Below are 19,844 nucleotides of genomic sequence, written 5' to 3' on the forward strand. Positions count from 1 at the left end.
GTATTAAAATATTATAATTGTCCCTTACTCAAATCTAAAATGCCCATTCATTCATTCATTCACACACGCACACGCACACACACACACACACACACACACACACACATACACACACACACTATGGTAATCACATGGGATGCACAGATGCAAATGAATGAAAAACATACGAGAATTGATTACATTTATCATGACTCGGCTTTTAATCTCAAATTTCACTTCAACTGGGATGCTTTCACAAACATTACAAGAATGCACCATAGACAAAGAGTATGGAATGCAATGCACGAACAAGTATTGTGTGTGATGTGGTGGGAACAGAAGCAAATCTGCCTCTGGTGAAGCATTCCATTTTCTAAGTGACTGCCTGTCTTGTGATTTAATACCACCACAAAGCCTCGTGTTGTGTGGACGCTAACAGTTGATTAATGATATTAAATCATATAAATAGAATAGAAGTCAGTTGTGTAAAGTAACTAAGTACATTTACTCAAGTACTGTACTTAAGTAATTTTTTGGGGTATTTTTTACTTTACTGGAGTATTTCCAATTTTCAGTACTTTTACTTCTACTCCACTTCATCTCAAAGGCAAATACTGTACTTTTACTCCACTAGAATTATTTGAAAATTTTAGTTACTACTAGTTACTTTGAGGATTTTGATTATCATTACAAAACACACTAACCACTTCAGCCCTATGCATACTTAGGCTATTTGAAAATAGCCTGTATTTGGATGCCGATACTTTAGTACTTTTACCAAAGTACTTTTTCAATACGGGACTTCGACTTGTAACAGAGATATCTACATTGCAGTATTGATACTTTTACTTAAGTACAAAATGTGAGTACTTTTCCCATCACTGTCTGGGAGGGGGGGGGGGTTCCTTCAGCTGTTCCAATCCTCCCCACTCATTGGTTTGGTCGTGGGGGCGGGGCCCTACGAAACGCCCTGCGATTGGGCAGGAGGACCTGTCAGTCAAGACTTTGTTGGAACGACGTTACGTCAGACGTAAGGGTCAAGGCGAAAGAAGCATGGCCGCTGCACTGAGGGGGTCTCGGAGGCTGCTTGTTGGAAGGTGGTACCAGCAACATGTTGACTTTGCACTTGGTAAGAAGTGGAATACTTTGAAGTTTGTGCCAGCTTGGCAGACGTTGAGGCAGCTGCTTTAAGACATTTAGACCTGGAATACCTTTTTACTGCTGCTTTGCAGGGAGGGGAAGCAGGCAGTTATGTGTGCTATTGCTAGGTTTTAGTTAGACTAGCTGTGTGCAGTGCACAACTTGCAGATGAATTAATCCAGCCTGTGTGTTGAAATGGTGTCTCGTCTCCTTAACATGTCCTAGCCTGCCCTTTTTTAAGCAACGAATTACGTGCCATTTTATTTATCGTCTGCCTGTGCTACATACCACGATGCTCTTTGCCAGTCCCATGTAACCTCTAGCAGTGGTAGAATTGTCAGGCACCATCGTGTAATTTAACTCATTGTAGCCATTGTTGTAGTAGTGTCTATCTATGGAATACCAGTCAGTACTCCACACACCTTCTCTGCACCTGTATGCTGTTTTAGAATCATCTTTATGGTCACATCACAGGTTTACAGGTGTAAAACAGTGGGTAAAATTCGTTTTTGTGCAAGCTCCATCGTTTTGTTTTAAGAAACATGAGATCAATGTACTGTATGTGTGGACAGACAAACCTTTTATTGATACTGAGGAAAGTACAGTTGTCATAGCAGCACTGCAGTAGGGACCTTGATACCTAACCTTATCTCAGGTACCATGTGTACATTTGTGTTTGACCTCCTTTCCCCCTTGAGCCCCCCCCACCCCCACCCACTCTTCTTCCCTTTCTTTTTTTTCTATGGAAATAAGGATACGATGGGAACTATGCACAAAAACGGATTTCACCCACTTTTTGACTTCTGTAAACCTGTGATGTGACACTAATAAGCTGATTCTGATAGGGATGATACAAAGATAAAAGGACAACGACAGGATAAGTAATAACACTAGTAAAAATGGGCAAGGCAACAATATGATATAAAACAGACATTATATATATATTAGACATTATAAAGATGACAGCATCTGACCTGGCCCTCTGCATGTGGGTTTATACAAACTGGTACAAAGTTAAACACAGTGTCACAGTCTAGGTACATCGTGAATTATGTCGTTGCACAAAGATGTGACTTGAATTAGATTTTAGAAACTCATTTTAAGTTATCAAATAAGTTTGTGTTAAAATTATTTTAAAGTTGGGGAAATTATCTGTCAGATAAAGGAACACTTCACACCAGTTTTAAACCTATCTTCATATAATTGGTCCTCAATAATGTTCATTTTAAGATGGTAACATTTCTGTCTACTCACTCTCAGAGGTGGGCTGTGGACAGTTCAGAAACCTGCCAGTGACTACCAAAAGGACATTGGCCGCGTTTCCCAAAGAGATTCGTAGAGATGCTGCGTTGAGCATCTGCGCAGGTTCTACGACGGGTCTTACGTGTGTCCACACAGTCTGCGCAGTACCCTAGCAGGCACGTAGATTTCAGGTCATGCGTTGCCTCCGCAGCTTGCGTAAGAGCCTCCTACACAGCTGGGACTCGGCGAAATCTACGCTCTACCCTCATTAGTAGCAGCTGGTTGCGCCCAACGTGCTATTGGTTCCCACGTCCACGGCGTTACGTGTCTGCTAAAACTACATTCGGGAGACAGAATGGCGTATCCTACTCTCCTCCCACTCCTGGGAGAGGCGTAGCCCTGCAGTGCTGTCCTACGAAGCAGTTTGTTACGAGCGCCCTGGGGCGCTAGTAACACCCATCGTAGCGAAATAGATCTATGAAAAGACCGACCGACCACACACACACACACATTTAATTTATATATATATATATATGTATGTGTGTATATATACATATACATATACACACACACACACACACACACACACACACACACACACACACACACACACACACACACACACACACACACACACACACACACACACACACACACACACACACACACACACACAGGGCGGGCGGCTCCGCTGCTTCTAGCCCTGGTTCAGAGAGTTAGTGGGTACAGCCACACATGTCCGTAAAGCGTCCGTCAAGTTGCCGTACGGACGCCGGAAGTCCCATCCACTCCCATGTTAAGTTTAAAACCGGAAGTACCGTTCCGTTTTTTTTTTTTAACATGGGAGTGGATGGGACTTCTGGCGTCCGTACGGCAACTTGACGGACGCTTTACGGACATGGGTGACTGTACCCAGAGAGTTCACTAACGCTCTATGCATGAACCCGAAGTTTCCAAATTGTACTCTCACGGATGATCCGATCGTCTGATAAAAATATTAAGCATATGCCAAGTTAACTAAAGGTATATAAATGATGCTGAGCTAAACATGTTTCCTTAATTTCGAAGTTTTATAGTTAAACGTTATGATTAAAGTCCCCAGTTCCTCTCACAAAGTGACAGCTCTTGCGCTCGCCATGTTTATGAACGGTTAAAAAAACTTTTGAAAATAGCAGATCTACAAGCTCACAACGCCTCACAAGCTTGTAGATTTGCTATTTTCAAAAGATTTTAATACATATTAAATTTGGGAAATGGGACATTCTGCATTCCTTTACTTTTGGTATTTTAAGTATATTTAATTTACTTGCATAATGGGGACACTTTAGTGTTTTATTTACCTTGCAGATGTCACCTCACCGCTGTAATTTAATTCATAAATATATTATTCAAAAGTTGTATTTGGAGTGGACTGCTTTAGGACATCTGACAGTTGGCTCTGGTATTTTTATGATCCATTTCACTTTCGCAAAGGGTGTTTAAACTGCAGTGTAGCGTAGGACAGCCCTACGTAGTTTACGTAGGCTTCGTCCAGGAGGTCTTTACGTCTATGCTGTCTCGCGAATGTAGTTTTAGCACACACGTAATGCCGTGCGCTTGATCACCTACGACGATGGTGCCTCCTGAAGCCAGTTTAGATGGCACGTAGAGCACACACAGCTGCTACTAATGAAGATAGTGCGTGGCGGGGTTGCTACTGCGCAGGTGCGTGGAGGCTCTTACGCAGCTTCTAGGCTGCGCATGAGCTCAAATTCGTTTGGGAAACCCGGCCAATATCAGTTGGGGTATTCCCAACTCCAAGCGAATGGAAACTACAGCCCTTCTCTTCCTAGAAAGTTAGCACACTGAATAGAAGCCATTGTTCCTGCATCAATAAACAAACAAAAACAAATCTTGTTTGAAATCACCACCAATGATGTCATCGTTAGGCAGATTTTCTAACCCAACTCAACAGTCCACCTCTGAGACACAGAGTGTGCAGACAGAAATGACACCATCCCCATAGTGAGGGCCCATATAGAGATGCTTGAAAAAAGGTGAACTGTTCCTTTTTAAAGGTTGCAAAAAAATGTTGGTTGCACCTAATGTGGTTATTATTATCTTCTAGCTTCCACAAGGTCCATGGCCTCAAAGACACATGTGGGGTTCATTGGACTGGGCAACATGGGAAACCCGATGGCCAAGAACCTGTTGAAACATGGCTACCCTGTCATTGCTACCGATGTTTTCCCAGAGTCCTGTAAGGAACTGCAGGAGCTGGGTGCTCAGGTGAGAGTAGAAGCTTATTTGGCTGATGATTTGTTTATTTAGCAAATAAACACATTTATTTGTTTATTTCTGCTGCTTAGGGTCCAGGTTTCTTAAAAGGACAATTCCAGGCAAAAAACAACCTATTTTCATATTTGGTGTGTAAAAGATTGAATCTATGGCACAATTGCTCCTGTTATTCAGTAGCTCCCCCCCAGTAAAACATGTGAATGATTGACAATCGTTGAAAAGTTTAGCTGCTGGATAAACATACACATATCAAGAAGTTTAAAGACATCTAACCTCTCTGGTCAAATCAAAACGATGCTTGAACTGCAGAGAAAACCTCCACTTACACACCTATGCCCACTGCTTTGAAAACCAATCCAGACTCCGTCCTACTGTGAAGGACCATTTGGGATTTGAAGTTTCACCGTGTGAGAAATGGGAGCTGTGAGTGTGTGTTTTGCACGCTCGGTGTGTAAGGGTTGGCAGTGCTGCATTTTTTAGTTTTTTTTTTAGTTGGGGAAGGTTTTTTTCTCCTAGAATGACGCCTGAAGGTAGTCATCACGTTGCACAGCTGCAAACCGCTTCATGATTGCTGTATTATACATGTAACAGGGAAATAAGGAACCTTGTGCACTAAAGGAAGTTGAGAAGCTATGATGGCCAGGACTGCCATGGTATTTTCATTTAGAAAACAATGTATTTTTGCAGAATAAAATTTTTACATTTAAATTCTACTCAGAATCAATATTTTTGCTTTTCATCTATCAGAATTTTTTGTTCACCATAGCAATTACGCCCTACGCACTATGATAGACGCAGGATGGCATCTAGTAGCTTGTGACAGCAAACTTCTGTCTGAAGCTGTTCCTCATCCTTCATCTACACTACAGTACTATGCAATACATCTGTCATTTTAATTCTGTCTGTTGTAAAAAAAAACTCCCCTCCACCTTGGAGATCAATAGATCAATAAAGTTTGATTTCATTTCATTTTAGATTCTGGATAACCCTGCTGAGGTGGCGGAAAAGGCAGACCGGATCATCACGATGCTTCCCTCCAGTCCCAATGTTATTGACGTATACACAGGACCCAATGGCATTCTCAAGTAAACACTGAACTCCACTTCCTTCAATCTAAGCATGTCATCTGTTTAAAGGAACATTTAACCTGTCTACATGCTCTGTGCACCTCCGAGGTGGACTGTGGATGGAGTGTTTTTATTGATGCAAGAATAGTGGCGTTTATTTCAGCATGCTAACTTTACAAGAAGCGAGAGGCTGTAGTTTTCCATTAGTTTGGAATCCTCACCGATGATGTCATTGGTAGGCAGGATTCTGAACTGTCCACAGCCCACCTCTGAGGCGTGCAATGACTCATGAGTAGACGGAAGTGGTGCCATCTCATAATGAGCATTAGTGAGGGCCAATTATATGAAGGTTGAAAATGGGTGAAGTGTACTTTGTAATTAGTAGTGTGTGAAGTGAGGATTAAGCCTAAAATACACCATGCCATTTTCTGAAGAAAACCGCAGACTTCCAATCTGTGAGGGGGGGGGGGTATAGTCTGCTTGACGTGTGCATGTTTTTGGCTGTAGTTGGACCTCACAAAAGTCCAATTCAAAAAGTGAATAAATGATGTGCTTTGCTGTCACCTATCACAGTTAGTTTTAGGCCAATCAGCTTTAAGAAGCAGTTCCGGATTAATACATTATGTGGCTTTATCCTATGAACATTTTATTCCAACGTAACATTAAAGCAAAAAAGGCTATGTAGAGTATAGCCTCTCAAATGCAGACACAGGAAACACTTTATGACCAGTAGCCAAATCAAACAGCATCATGATAAAGTCATGATGCATCTCAGGAACTGTCCGATTCCCCTACACATACTGTAGGACGCAGTGCAACGGCAGCCAGTTGCATTTTTTTATGTTGTTGCTACCAAAATAAACAGGTTTTCATGAATTGAGAAGGAAATGGGTAACCATTCTAGGCTGGCAGGCGAAGGTTATGTTTTCGTCCCTGTCCGTCTGTGTGCGTGCGTGTCTGTAAGCAGCAAATCCTTAATTGGAAACCTCTTTACATGAGAAAGCTTTCCACCTCACAGATGTATTATAGCTTGAGGAAATTATCCTGTATTTTTCCACTCTTTCTACTTGACTTATCGTTTATATTGGACCTCCATTCAGCTAGGTTGAACTGTGCTGCTGAGGTCCACGATGCACTGCTTGGCCTCTTACTTTTTCTCAGTGCAGTGCGACTCCATTCCTGCACGGCACAGATGGGCTTCACACCACAGTGCAGCTGTGGATGTTCTGTGTCCTGTAGGGTTGTTGCGAGGCCCCCTGGATTTGCGTGGCCATAGGCTGCAGCCTTATAGACTACACAGTTAATCCGGCCATGAGAAGAAGGGACGTGGGGCGGCTAAGTTCAATACAAAGCTGTGCATTTTCATAACTCGCAGCCAACAATGAACATATAATCTGGTTTTTGTCATCATGGTATTTTGGAATGAAGACTAGTGTTTCTGATCGAGTATAGGACTCCGCTATATATAGTAAGCATGGGACGATATGAAAATTTCATATCACAATAAATGTGGCCAAAATAATCACGATTAACAATATTATCGAGATGTATGCATATTTATGCATATTATGCTTATAAAACATATGACCTGTCATTATGTATTGTCTCAATGTCTCTCACCCAGGACAATTTAAACATCCAACAGCCTTTCTTGACTGTCACATATCATTTGACACAGCCTAGAAGGATGAATCGACCCAATAACTATTACTTTAAGTAAGCAGTGATTGTATTATTTTTGTTATAATCAAAGATGACCTCTCTACTTCTATCGCTATATAAATATCAATCTGACAATGTAAAGTTAAACGGAACGCTACGTGCAGCAATTGCTGCTATTTTTTAAATAATGCCTGATTTATACTTGGTTGTGCACCGTGTCACGCACCGAAAAGAACCGATGTACAAGCTCACAACAACGCATCAGATTGTGATGCCTTGTGAGTTTGTAGGTTGGATATTTTTGTTGCACAACACAGGCGTTCAACTAAGCATTTCAATACAGCATATTCACAAACTTACATTGTCGTGCAAACAAGATAACATATGTCCCTGGCTCTCGAAAACAGCAGAAGGAAGGAGCGGATGTATTTTCTAAAATCTTTATCAAGTCGATAAGCAAATCGACACCCACGATACAGTTATCGCAGATGTTGTTTTATCGCGATAAACGATAATATCGTATATCGTACCATGCCTAATATATAACATTCTATGTTGACGGCCAAAATAGTTGGGTCCAGGTTGTAGGAATTAGGAAGAAATAACGGTGGCTCTCAAGTTCAGGTTGCCTAAATCTGGATTTTGTTTGGGTGGTGATGTAAATGCAAATGAGGAAGCGACCTATTGGCGCAATGTAGGGACTCTGTTTGACATTTAGAATATGTTTTAAGGGACCGCTACCGAACTGTGCCAATGTGATCTCTACTGTTGTAGGCCAGGTCTGTTTTTGACTATGGGCCTATCTTAAAGGGACTACATCATGAATTTTAACTTTTTCTTCTTTTTTGTGCGTTTTTGGTCTCCCCTACCTCTCTTCTATCCCCAAAAATACCCCAGTTTGAACACTCAGGCTTTCACAGCAAATCTGGGGTTTTCTGTAAATTGGTCTCAAAACAGGCCAAACTTGCATGCATACAAACTGGCTCAATAGCGCCCCGTGCCAAACAGGACAATGTGGTATTGCAGGGGAAAGTGCTTTATAAGCCAGAGAGAAGTTAGTTGGAATGAGTATATCTGAGACTTGATTTAGGCTCAAACCTTTTGAAAAACGTTTGAGGGACATAAACAATATGATATTCAATATATTTATTTATTTTTTAATTCATGGTGTAAATCCTTTAAAGGTTGCATGACATTCAGTTTTACCACACATTAAAAGTCTTTGTCATGGTCCTTCAAACGTGTATAAAAAGTTTTAACAAAAAATTCCACTCCACTGATCAATGGCAGGTGTTTTTACACATTTCTAAAGCCTTTTCAACTGCAATGAAAAAATAAATCTTTGCCTGCGGGTGTCTCTGTTGAGGGATTTTGCCTGTCAATCATCGCCTCTGCTCCGCCCCCCCCCCCCCCCCCCCCAAGGAAAGGATAGGGGAGGGGAGGGGCGAGGCCCAACTAAACTCAGATTACTTTTCAGCCTAATTATTCAGAAAACCCCAGACCACAGAAAATCCACTGAATGTTCAAAGTTAAGATTTTTTGGGGTGTAATTGAGGTCATAAACCCCCCCCCCCCCAAAAAAAAATGAAAATGAATGTCATAGAACCTTTAAAGTAATGGTTCTTAACTCGGCCTGCTCCGGACCTAATATATTAGTTACTTTTCTATTCAACCAGCTAGTTTATTGGTACTCATGATCCCCACAACTGGAGTGGAGACTTACTTGATTAAAGCATTATCATATACCTGACTCCACAGAAAGGTGAAGAAAGGATCATTGCTCATAGACTCCAGCACCATTGACCCAGCTGTTTCAAAGGAGATGGCTGTTGCCGCTGAGAAGATGGGTGCTGTTTTTATGGATGCACCTGTGTCAGGAGGTAATTATTAACACATACATTGTATTTTATTTTCATGCGTAAAACGTTCTTTGTTTTACTCGTCAATTTGTTTTTCTGCTGCTGTCACATAACCCAGCATTTCTGTAATATTCCTAACTCTAAAGTGGAAAACTAGAAACATTGCCTAGTGTGCGAGCATGAATTTCCATTTTTATCCATGTACCAACGAGGAATATGCAAATTATTTTCACAGGCAACTCAACAACACACACGTCCTCATAATTTAAATGTTATCCATTTTTTACTTTCAAAATAGCCAGGAGGCCTGTGTGACCGTGTCTCTGACATAGTGGTGTATCCAGTTTAGCTGCTCTCGCTCTCGCTACTGAAATGCAGAAGCAGTACAAAAGAGACCAGGCATTAGTATTATAGGAGAGGGATGGAAGGTGTGCGTGTGTGGTGGTAGTTTTGTTTATACTTAGTTGCACATCGGTATGGCACACCGAAAATAGCTCGTCTGCAAGCTCACAACGCACTGCGAGCATGCAGACGGGCTGTTTTCCATGCGCAACACCAGCACGCAGCCAAGTATAAATCTGGCTTTACTAGTAAAGTGCATGTTCTCTCTCTAGACTGTCTTGGGGGGTCCATGCAGACCCACTGCCTGTTTGAACTCAACCTCTCAACATCAGGGCAGGCACTTGCTTTGAATTGAAGTTGCCCCCTCCCCTTTTTTTTACGATCAGGCCCTAAAGATTAGTAATGATTTATATGCTTCCTTCCTGTGGTAGTGCACATGGATTAAGGTTGTCCAGCTTTCCATATCTAGCATGTGTGTGTGTGTGCATGTTCTAAATGGTGCAATATGCAGCCTGCCCCTTATTTAGGTGTATGATGTCAGTCATCGGCCTTGAGCTCCAAAAAGAGACCCCTTTTTTTTTTTTTACATCCTCGGTGGTCAGACAGAAATCAATGGTAGATGTAGAGAGCCATGCCAACAACCACTTAATCCAGTGCAAAAAGAGTTCCAACATAAAAGCAGCTGAGTGACACTGAAGTGGGGCGGTGTGGTAATTGAGTCAGCATGTCTCATTGTTGTCTTGTAAGGACTCAGAAGAACAAGGAGTTCAGTGATTGCTTGGTCTTTTCCCAGAACTTCTCTCTGTGTGTGTGTGTGTGTGTGTGTGTGTGTGGGGGGGGGGGGGGGGGGGGGGGGGGGTTTAATATGTTGATGTATGCATATATAATATGAGATACACAGCACACTTATCACATTTCTTGCTATATGCTATTCCTGGCCTCTGTACTGATCCATTTCCCGCTCTGGGATTACTAGAAATCTAACCTTTTCTTCTTTGGAACCGAGCACTTTACTTGCCTCACTAGTGAATCGACAGGAGCTTGGAACTAGCAGCGATTGGACATCGCTCAAGTCATGATAGAGCAGACGTTTGAACTGAAGAAGAGAAGAGGCTTATTGTGTTGTCGATTTCCCCAAGAGATTTCAGCGTAGCCAGGAGCACTTGCCAATTTTTATGACAGAGGAGGACCACACGCAACCAGCACACCCTTTTAAAGAACACAAAAAAGAAAAAACACACTTCTGACAAAGGAGCTCACTTCTCTGTGTTTTTGTTTCGATTAATCGGTGTGGTTTTGTTTGTTCTGCTCAAAATTCTTCTCTCAGGTAGCAGTTGGCTGCTGCTTTCTTGAGACAACAAACAACATCTCCTAATTGTTCTGTTCATGTTTTGCTGCTGGCCCTGCCTCCACTGCGTCAGAGAGGTTTTTTGGCAGCTACGCAGCTGGAAGGAATGCTTTTACTGGAGCAATAATGGGAAATCCACAAACCTGCTTTCTCACAGCTTAGCCGTCTGGACCTAAAGTGCTTGTTGAAAATACAACAGACCAGAAAATTACATTCACCTCCTTTTATTTGGCTGCTTTCGAGGTGCAGGTGTCTCTTTTACTGCAGAACGTTTTATTTATTTAATTTTTTATTGTATTGTCACAGATAAAATAGGAAATTGGGACTCATTTTTTGTTGTTGGCGATAGTAATTATGCTGTTAGTCATTATTTTCAATCCCATGTTTCTGTGTTAACACTTGACATTATTTACCTCAGTGGAAATGTGTGTCACTCTGGAATAAGTGTTTGATGTGTTACATCGAATTGAACTCTTGGAAGAGCTGGCACTTTTGAATTTGTTGGAACATGCCTGAACGGTAATATGGAGTCCTCCCACAGACTCTGCTCTGTTGGTAATAATTCACACTTACATTATTACTGTCCTTTGTTTGGTTTAGTTTGTCAAATGTTTTTCTAATGTTACAAAAAAGAAAATCCAGCAATTACCTGAATATCAAGAGCTATACTTCAATGTGTCAAAATAATTTGTTGTAAAATACATTTTACAAGGTAATACATTTGTTTTAATATTAATCTGTCATGCTGCATAGTATATTTGACTGAAGGAACTGATGTTTTGTGTGTGATATCACATTTGAGAAAGTAGTCACTTTACATGACTTACATTGTTATCCAAAGTGACATGCAGCAATGAGCTTCAGTTTGTAAATCATCCACATAGCAAATAACCACTATCAAGTAGCTCAAGATGAAATATATGGAGGATATACAAGTGACAGTGTAAGAATATAGCGTAAGCATTATTTAGGTTTAATCGGCGTCAACCACACATGAAGTATTCCAGGAGTTTTTATGATGTGGCTCTGCGGGACCGTCTGTAAGAGGGTCAGTCTGTGCGGTTGTCCGGAGCTAATCCTGCAAACCGCTAGACCAATCAGCGCCACATTTCTTGTGTACGCAGCCAGAAGCATAAATCAAGCTTTAATTTGCTTCTGTTAACCCATTAACTGCCAGAGGTATTTTCATATTTTTTTCATTGAAAAAAAAAAAGTACTCAGGAGCCGAGATACAGAATTTTGAAGTTTTGAGTTAACAAGGAAGTGGATAGGAGTCTAGATCTTCGAAAAATCATATCTCCTTGGTCTTTGGGTCAAATTGGAGGGGAAAAAAAGAAGAAAAAAAAAATAGTTCACGTAGATCCACGCGATTGGCACGTGGCGGCTTTAAATAGGTTCGCGTAGATCTACGTGATTGGCAGTGAATCAGTTAATGTGTGCGTGTACATACTGTACATAAATGCATAATCATGTTTTTTTTCTTTTCCCCGTGTCCCAGGAGTGGGGGCTGCCACCTCAGGGAAGCTGACCTTCATGGTGGGAGGACCAGAGTCCGAGTTCCAAGCCGCCACAGAGCTGCTCAACTGCATGGGAGCCAACGTTGTGCACTGTGGTCACACAGTTGGAACTGGACAGGTAAGCAGCCCACTCACCATAAACAACTTTCTATTATATCCCAGTAGGGCCCAAGGTTCGGATTCTACAAAATGTCTCCTTAATCCAGTTTTCAAAATTATACTCTTATGTATTTGGCCGCCGACCCCCATTTCAAAATATTTTGTTCCAGGGACCCTCAGAGGCAAAGATTTTAGTTAAAAATGTTTGCTTTAAATATATGTATATATTCAAAGATTTGTACCAAATTTTCACGATTCAAAAGAAAATAGCCAAAGAATAAAATAAGGGTTTAATATGGATGCGTTCCGGTTTTAATGGGTTAATACAAATAAATCCTTCAGTTTACCAAATGTTTTGTTCTGTTATGTGTTTTCTATTTTATTATCAAATAACTAACTACCCTATGAGCTTCAGCTATTCAAAAATAGCCGTTCTACAAGCTCACAAAGTGTCTTTGTGAGCTTGTAGAACGGATATTTTTTTCGGCTATTACTTTAACTGAAACATTTTGTAGCTTAATTACAATTTTGTCTCTACTGAACTGTCATTGGTTGGTCATTATTGCAGGCTGCTAAAATCTGTAACAACATGCTGTTGGCCATCGGAATGATCGGTACAGCTGAGACCATGAACCTTGGAATCAGGTGAGTTTTCTTAACATAGTAGTGGACAACTGTATGAAAAGTTTCTTGTGGACAGCGGACCCAGATATTGTGTTTAGCAGGAAACTAGGAGTCAAATATTTTATATACTATATAACTTGACCACTTAAAAAAAACATGTATACTTAATTGACCGGGGTCCCCCAGGACTCTGTACTTGGTCTGCTCCTTTTTTCCCTCTACACCTAATCTGTTTGCCGAAAATGGCTGATCTGCAAGCTTACAAGCTGTGACCTTGTAGATCTGCTATTTTTAGCATAATGTCTCCCCCCATAATAGGGACACTAGGGTTCATGCGGTTAAAGTATATCTATATATAGCATTAAAGTGTCCATGACGCTGCCAAACAATGTTGTGGTCAAAGTCAAAAGAGCTATATTGGCATTGCATATTACGCACAGATATCCAAAGCAGCAATTCAAACCCCCCGAAATGCTCAATACCAAGCGTTTATGATGCAAAATGAAAATAAGATACAATAAAGAAATTAATATCATAAATGTATAGCATAATATTAGTTTTTCTCCGCTGACAGACTAGGACTTGACCCCCAGCTGCTGGCCAAGATCCTGAACATGAGCTCAGGCCGCTGCTGGTCCAGTGACACCTATAACCCAGTACCAGGAGTCATGGAGGGTGTCCCCTCTGCAAACAACTACCAGGGAGGATTTGGCACTCAGCTCATGGCGAAGGTGGGATATTAATTTAAGGAATACTCAGCTGTTTTTTCAAACTTATCTCCATGTGTTTATCACAAGGAGTAATAAAGATGGTTACATGGTGCCAAGTCCTCAATGCTCTCTGTGTCGCCGAGGCAACCAGTCGACAGCTCCACAGATTGTCCACGCAGTGACGTCGTCTCGCTGACATCAAACCACTGCCATTCTCCCCTCTGCCACTAGGGGCAATGGCATAAAAACAGCATTTTAAGAAAATCAAGAGCGGTTTATTTGTCATGCACTTAATGCAGGTAAAAGTAGCAAATTGTGTGACATGGTCCGCAAGACTGCAACAGCAGCCATACTTAATTTACACAGTCATACTTAATTTACACAATATGATGATAATAATAGTCCTGGACTGTAATAAAATAAAGAAATTAGAAAAATAAGCTAACGGTTTAAAAAAAAGGTTTAGAATATTTAAATAAACACACCCTCTTTAAATTCCTCTTAGCAGCCATGTGGAATGTGTAGTGTGGAATTTGCAGAATTATGGGGGCAGTACAATAGAATGCACAGTCCCCAGTTAAAGTTAGAAATGTAATCAATAAATACCAGCCTAATTATCCCCCTTCCCTGTTGCTATCGAGGTGGGAGAGGGTGGCATTCAGGACCTGGGAGATGCCGTCGTCGTGTTGGTGGATCCGTTGGGACGTAGGCTAACTTAAGTAGGTCCAGGGTGCAGGGGAGAGAGGAGCAGATGTGGTCTTTAACTAGCCCCTCGAAGCACTTCATGACCACTGTGATAAGCACAACTGAGCAGTAGTCATTCAGGCTGGCTGGGAAGGCGTTCCTGGGTGCAAAGACAATGGACCTTTTGAAGCAAGTGGGGACTATGGACCCGGGCATGAGATAGGTTGATGTGGTGGTTGAACACTGCTGGCAGGAGGTTAGCGCAGGTCCTGATGGCCCATCTGGAGATGCGCACCTTGTGTGTCACTGTTGGAACTGAGCTTTCACGTTATCTTTTATAAGGTGCCTTATCCACAGAAAGCGTTTTATGAGTGCAGGGAGATCCTGTCTATAGCGCTCACAGCGTTTATTAACACCTGCAACGTACAAACCGATCAACCATTGCTGTGCTCAAATGTTTTGATCTATGTTTTTAGCATAAATAGCTTAGCTGAAACTGACATGGCATTGCACTGATATTTAGTGCATTGTGCATCCATAAATACTTGTTGTACTACTTTTTTCTGTTAAATATTGATTATGAAGGAATATTATAAAAAATATACTTATGTAGATATTGAGTATTCTATATCTTTGGAAGATGTGTATGTCAAACTACACCCAATATTTAGCTTACTTACGGTTGAAATAGAATTGAATTAATAATGAAATATAAACATTAAAATATAAACATAAAAAAAAACATTTATACTGGTAATCGCATTGAGACCCGAGGTCTCATGCTCAAGAGAGACCTGGTTTGATCAGTAACAACAATCAACAAAGTTACAGACAGTCAGTACATTCAATACAGAGACAAGATTAAAAAACAGATCATAAATTAAAGAGTAAGTGCTAAGGGAGCCTGCAGTACCACCAATGTGATGGTGTCACGGGCCAAGACACTATCACACCAGAATGAAATGTTTGGAGCAGGGGAGTCTGGTGCAACGCTCAGGTCCTGGACCTGGTGAGACGAAGGAGGAGCCCGGCCAGGAGACAACCCACAGAGCCTAGTCCCTCCACAGAGCCTCCCTGAGTCCCGGCAGAGTATTTCCGGAGAAGCGGACTGAGTGGCCCTGTCTTGCCCTATAGGACTGACCGTGGGTAGCTACTGGGACGTAAGTCGGGGCTTGATCAACCCTGGCTGGGTCACCTGGGTGAGGGTGTATGTTGCGAGACCCGAAACATCCTATGACCCCAGGCTACAACACTGATGATACGTCCCAGGTGCATCCATGTGATGTTTTTCGTTATAACTAAATTAAAACCGCTAAGTGTAAGTGCAAATCTTTTAAAAGAAGTTAAACATTTCTCAGAGTAATCAAGCTGGACAGCTTCAGAATGATTATTTATTGCTATTAGATGAGGGCTGTCGGGCGATAATTTAGAATTTCCAAAGAAGAGGTATATCCAGTTGTCGTTCATATTGGCAGGCCATCTTAAAGTACTGCTTATTCAAAAGTTATTGTCAACTGGTCTCTTAGAAGTACTGTATGGGCCAGTACTGTTTGCAAAGTCACTTCACTCCTATTGCAGCTAATGTTTGTTTAAATCCCACACTGAAGGGAAAGTGGAATGTTTTTAACTGAAGGAATGTATCGTTTTGAATGACCATTATGTTTTTTTGGCAGTTTTCATCAAAAGTCAAGCCAAACCGCGCTAGGGTTTGAAAGAGGAAGTGCAATTTGAATTGCATTTTGTCCAAAACACTGTTGCATATTTCTCCATCCAAACCATTTGGAGGTTCTGTGCACTTGTCAATTCACTTCAGCAAGTTGACACAGTGACAAGACTGCAAACTATGTGAGTGAGGTGCGTGCGAGGTGTGCGTGCGTGCGTGCGTCGGAGCAAGACCACTATAGAAGAAGAGTGTGTGGCTGAAGTTGCACCACAAGAACAAATAACACTTCCAGTCATACAAAAAACATTTATTAGCTTGTTAAACATTTCAAATTAATTGACAGCCCTACTTAAAATATTCATTATGTATTCTTATTTACATAACATATAGTGTGTGTGTGTGTGTGTGTGTGTGTGTGTGTGTGATTCAGGAAACGTTTCTGCTGCCCTTGACAGAAAAAAGATGGCTCCCGGTCGTGGCTTCAGTGGTTGAACTTAGTGTTTGGGTGGATATGACTAAAGCTGTTGGTTTTCGCATCATACCCTGTATGTCTGCTTATAATTGTTATTTTGCTCTCTCAACCAGGACCTGGGCCTGGCACAGAACACAGCCACCAACACAAAGACCCCCGTTCCCCTCGGCTCGTTGGCCCACCAGATATACAGGATGATGTGCGCGCGTGGCTACGCCGGCAAAGATTTCTCCTCCGTGTTTCAGTTCCTGCGTGAAGAGGAGGGCCAGTAGAAGAAACACTCCCCCACCCCACCCCGCCCCTCCCCTCCCTCCCCCCGTCCCAACAGCCTTCCACACCAGGCCTGGCCCTGCCCCACACACACAGGCTCGTTAACGGGGTGCCTTCTGCCCCGCTCAAGGACTTGATGTCAGAGATGTGAAGTGAGACAAAGACGAGATGAAGCTCAACCAAACCTCCACTGCAACAGATGATTAGAGCACTTATATCACCTCCTCTGGGGAAGCCATGTTACAGTACCTATGTGATCATGCCTTTGTTTACTATGAAATAAATAAAGCAAAGCAACACTCCTTTAAAGTTTTATAGAAGCGTGGTGGATTCTGAGGAAGTCTCCTCCGAAGATGGCGTATAGGCTAATGATTGTTATTATGGTATATGGCTGTGGAGACCACTGTGGTGTGAGTTACAGGGGTCAGGGCGATGAGCGACCAGCCGCGTTGGACAACACTAGATGGGGTTGAACGGTTAAATCGTCACGTTTTATTTGTTGATTGTGATTGTTGCTTTATGTTTTTGGGGGGGTTTTGTTTTTGTTTGTTCGCCGTTTTCACTTATGTTTATGGGGTTTGTTATCTCTCGACACTGGGACGGTTGCTTTAGGAAAGGCTTTCATGTGTCCTCATGTCAGTAATAAAGATGAGAGATTGTGTTGTCTTTACTTTGTCTACAGTTTATTTCAATTATAGTCTTGCAATGCAAGCTCCACCCAGGCACACTGTGTGTAGCTACTTATTATAATTAACAAACACCACCCGTCCACCCATTATTTATATTGCAACCTGATGAACATTCGGTAATGTTATGCTAGCTCCTTGATTGTGGAAAAAAACTAGCTTCATCCATGTAGAGAAATAATTTGCCTCAAGCCAAAGAATATCTGGTTCTGCTTCATTATTTCGCCACCTATATTCAAGGTCAATATGAACAAAGCAATACATGTTTGTAAAAGTAGCCTAATTGAACAAGATTAATTAAAAATTGGATTATATTTGAGGACATTTGTTTTCGTTCCTTTGAAGAATATTCAAAATGCTTTACTCCTATCTGTTCCTTTAAAATGTCACATCACATCTGTATTAAAACCATTTCCAAATCCTAAGTTTCCTGAAAATTGTATTAAAAAAATGTATATGTTATGTTACTATAGCAACAGCTATGTGATACACAGGTGTTCCCAGCTTGGCGCCTTGAAAGGTATAATGGTATTCCAGGTGAAAATGGGTAAAAATAATCTTCGGCTACATGAGCTCTGACCGACTGACCCACGTTCAAGTTTAGGCTATGTGGAGCAACGGTTAGATTAATGCCACTGCTGAGGGTTGCTGTGTGTTCTTTTGTATAAAATATGTAATAGATTTGTTGTGCCTTGTTGTATTTGGTAAATGCGCATAATCCTGCTCCCCGGTCTCTGAGCACACGTGCAGTTAAACCACTTTAAACCTGGCGTCCTTTTGGGCGAATTTAGATGCACATGCTCACAACGCGTAGCCATGCGACGCTTTACACTCAGCTAGATAGACTATTTTTGCAATCCGTCATACACAGTGGTGGTATAAAGTAACTAAGGAGGCCTACATTTACTCACGTACAGTACAATTTTGAGGTATTTTTTACTTTACTGGAGTATTTCCAATTTTCAATACTTACAAAATATTGTACTTGTACTCCACTACAATTATTTGAAAACTTCAGTAACTAGTTACTTTGCAGATATATATATCTATATTGGCATACATAGGCTATTTGAAAATAGCTGATCTACAAGCTCACAATGCACCACATAATGCTTGGGAGCTTGTAGATCTGCTATTTTCAATCATTTTAGTAGGCCTACCTCAACTTTTGGTACTTTAAGTATATTTTGATGCCGATAGTTTTGCACTTTTACTCAAGTAGGCTACATTTTGAATATGGGATTTCTACTTGTAACGGAGTAGCCTATATCTACATTGCAGTATTGATACTTTTACTTAAGTAAAACATGTGAGTAGTACTTCTTCCATCACTGGTCATACAGTAGGCTACAACGAAGTAGGCCTAGATATAATGGTAGGCCCACACACGTAGGTATGCCTACAATGAGGATCAAAAGAGGCGCACAGCTTGACAGTGCTTTCACATTTATGTAGAGGCTTCTGATCTTGTGGTTGTTTAATATATAGCTACCTTTCGTATATTTACTTATGTAAATGTTATTGATTGATTGATTGAATACGTTATTAACAGTTTGCATAGTACAGTGGTACGACTAACACAAAAAGCCCTGAGGGCTTATATTACATACAATAATATACAATAAATATATCCTAGACATCCTCAGCAATAAAACATATATGTAATCATTTCAATGGTCATTGCACACTGGTTACCTATCAGGTGATCAGTGTGTTGATTAAAGATGGCGTCTCTGTTGTGTCAGACTATAGTGTGAAGGAGAGCAGTGTGCTCGAAACGTCTGAATAATTGTGCACAGTCAGTGTGCACACTTGTGTTCTAGGTCTACAAACGTCCCCGTTTGCGTCTCATTCCACCCAGGTAGGATTTAAAAGAAAAATGTTGTCCAAAATGACTTAATCCAAAGAGCTGGTGCAGTAAAAAAAAAAGAGAAGAAAAAAGAGAAGAAAAAAAAGAAGAAAAGAAAAAAGCTTGTGCAGTGTATCACTTTTGGTGGAAAGTACATAGTTAAGCAATATTTTCAGGTATTTGTACTTGAGTATTTCCAATTTCCAATACTTTTACTTCTATTCCACTACATCTTGGATCCAAATATTGTGCCTTTTACTCCACTACATTTATTTGAAAACTTGAGTTATAGTTACTTTGTAGATTTTGATTATTACAAACCATACATTAACCTCCTCAGCCCTATATATACAT

At 41.1% G+C, this 19,844-nt stretch overlaps 1 protein-coding gene across 1 annotated transcript; it reads left to right on the forward strand.

Annotated features, from left to right (window-relative positions):
• The first annotated feature begins 1,002 nt into the window (after positions 1-1,002).
• On the forward strand, positions 1,003-17,625 carry hibadhb (3-hydroxyisobutyrate dehydrogenase b). The gene is made up of 8 exons (XM_080427396.1): positions 1,003-1,108; positions 4,469-4,629; positions 5,614-5,723; positions 9,126-9,247; positions 12,415-12,551; positions 13,101-13,177; positions 13,731-13,887; positions 16,799-17,625. Exons 1-8 carry the CDS (start codon positions 1,033-1,035, stop codon positions 16,955-16,957), a joined length of 999 nt encoding a protein of 332 aa, XP_080283522.1. The 5' UTR covers positions 1,003-1,032; the 3' UTR covers positions 16,958-17,625.
• Positions 17,626-19,844: the final 2,219 nt, after the last annotated feature.

The sequence above is a fragment of the Gymnoscopelus braueri genome (genome assembly GCF_963280865.1).
Source record: "Gymnoscopelus braueri genome assembly, chromosome: 4".
NCBI lineage: Eukaryota > Metazoa > Chordata > Actinopteri > Myctophiformes > Myctophidae > Gymnoscopelus > Gymnoscopelus braueri.

Excerpts from the sequence above, each read along its gene's own strand:
- hibadhb (XM_080427396.1), top strand. The coding sequence starts at position 1,033 with ATGGCCGCTGCACTGAGGGGGTCTCGGAGGCTGCTTGTTGGAAGGTGG. Across the intron at positions 1,109-4,468 it reads ACATGTTGACTTTGCACTTG|CTTCCACAAGGTCCATGGCC; the intron begins GTAAGAAGTGGA and ends ATTATCTTCTAG. Across the intron at positions 13,888-16,798 it reads GCACTCAGCTCATGGCGAAG|GACCTGGGCCTGGCACAGAA; the intron begins GTGGGATATTAA and ends TCTCTCAACCAG.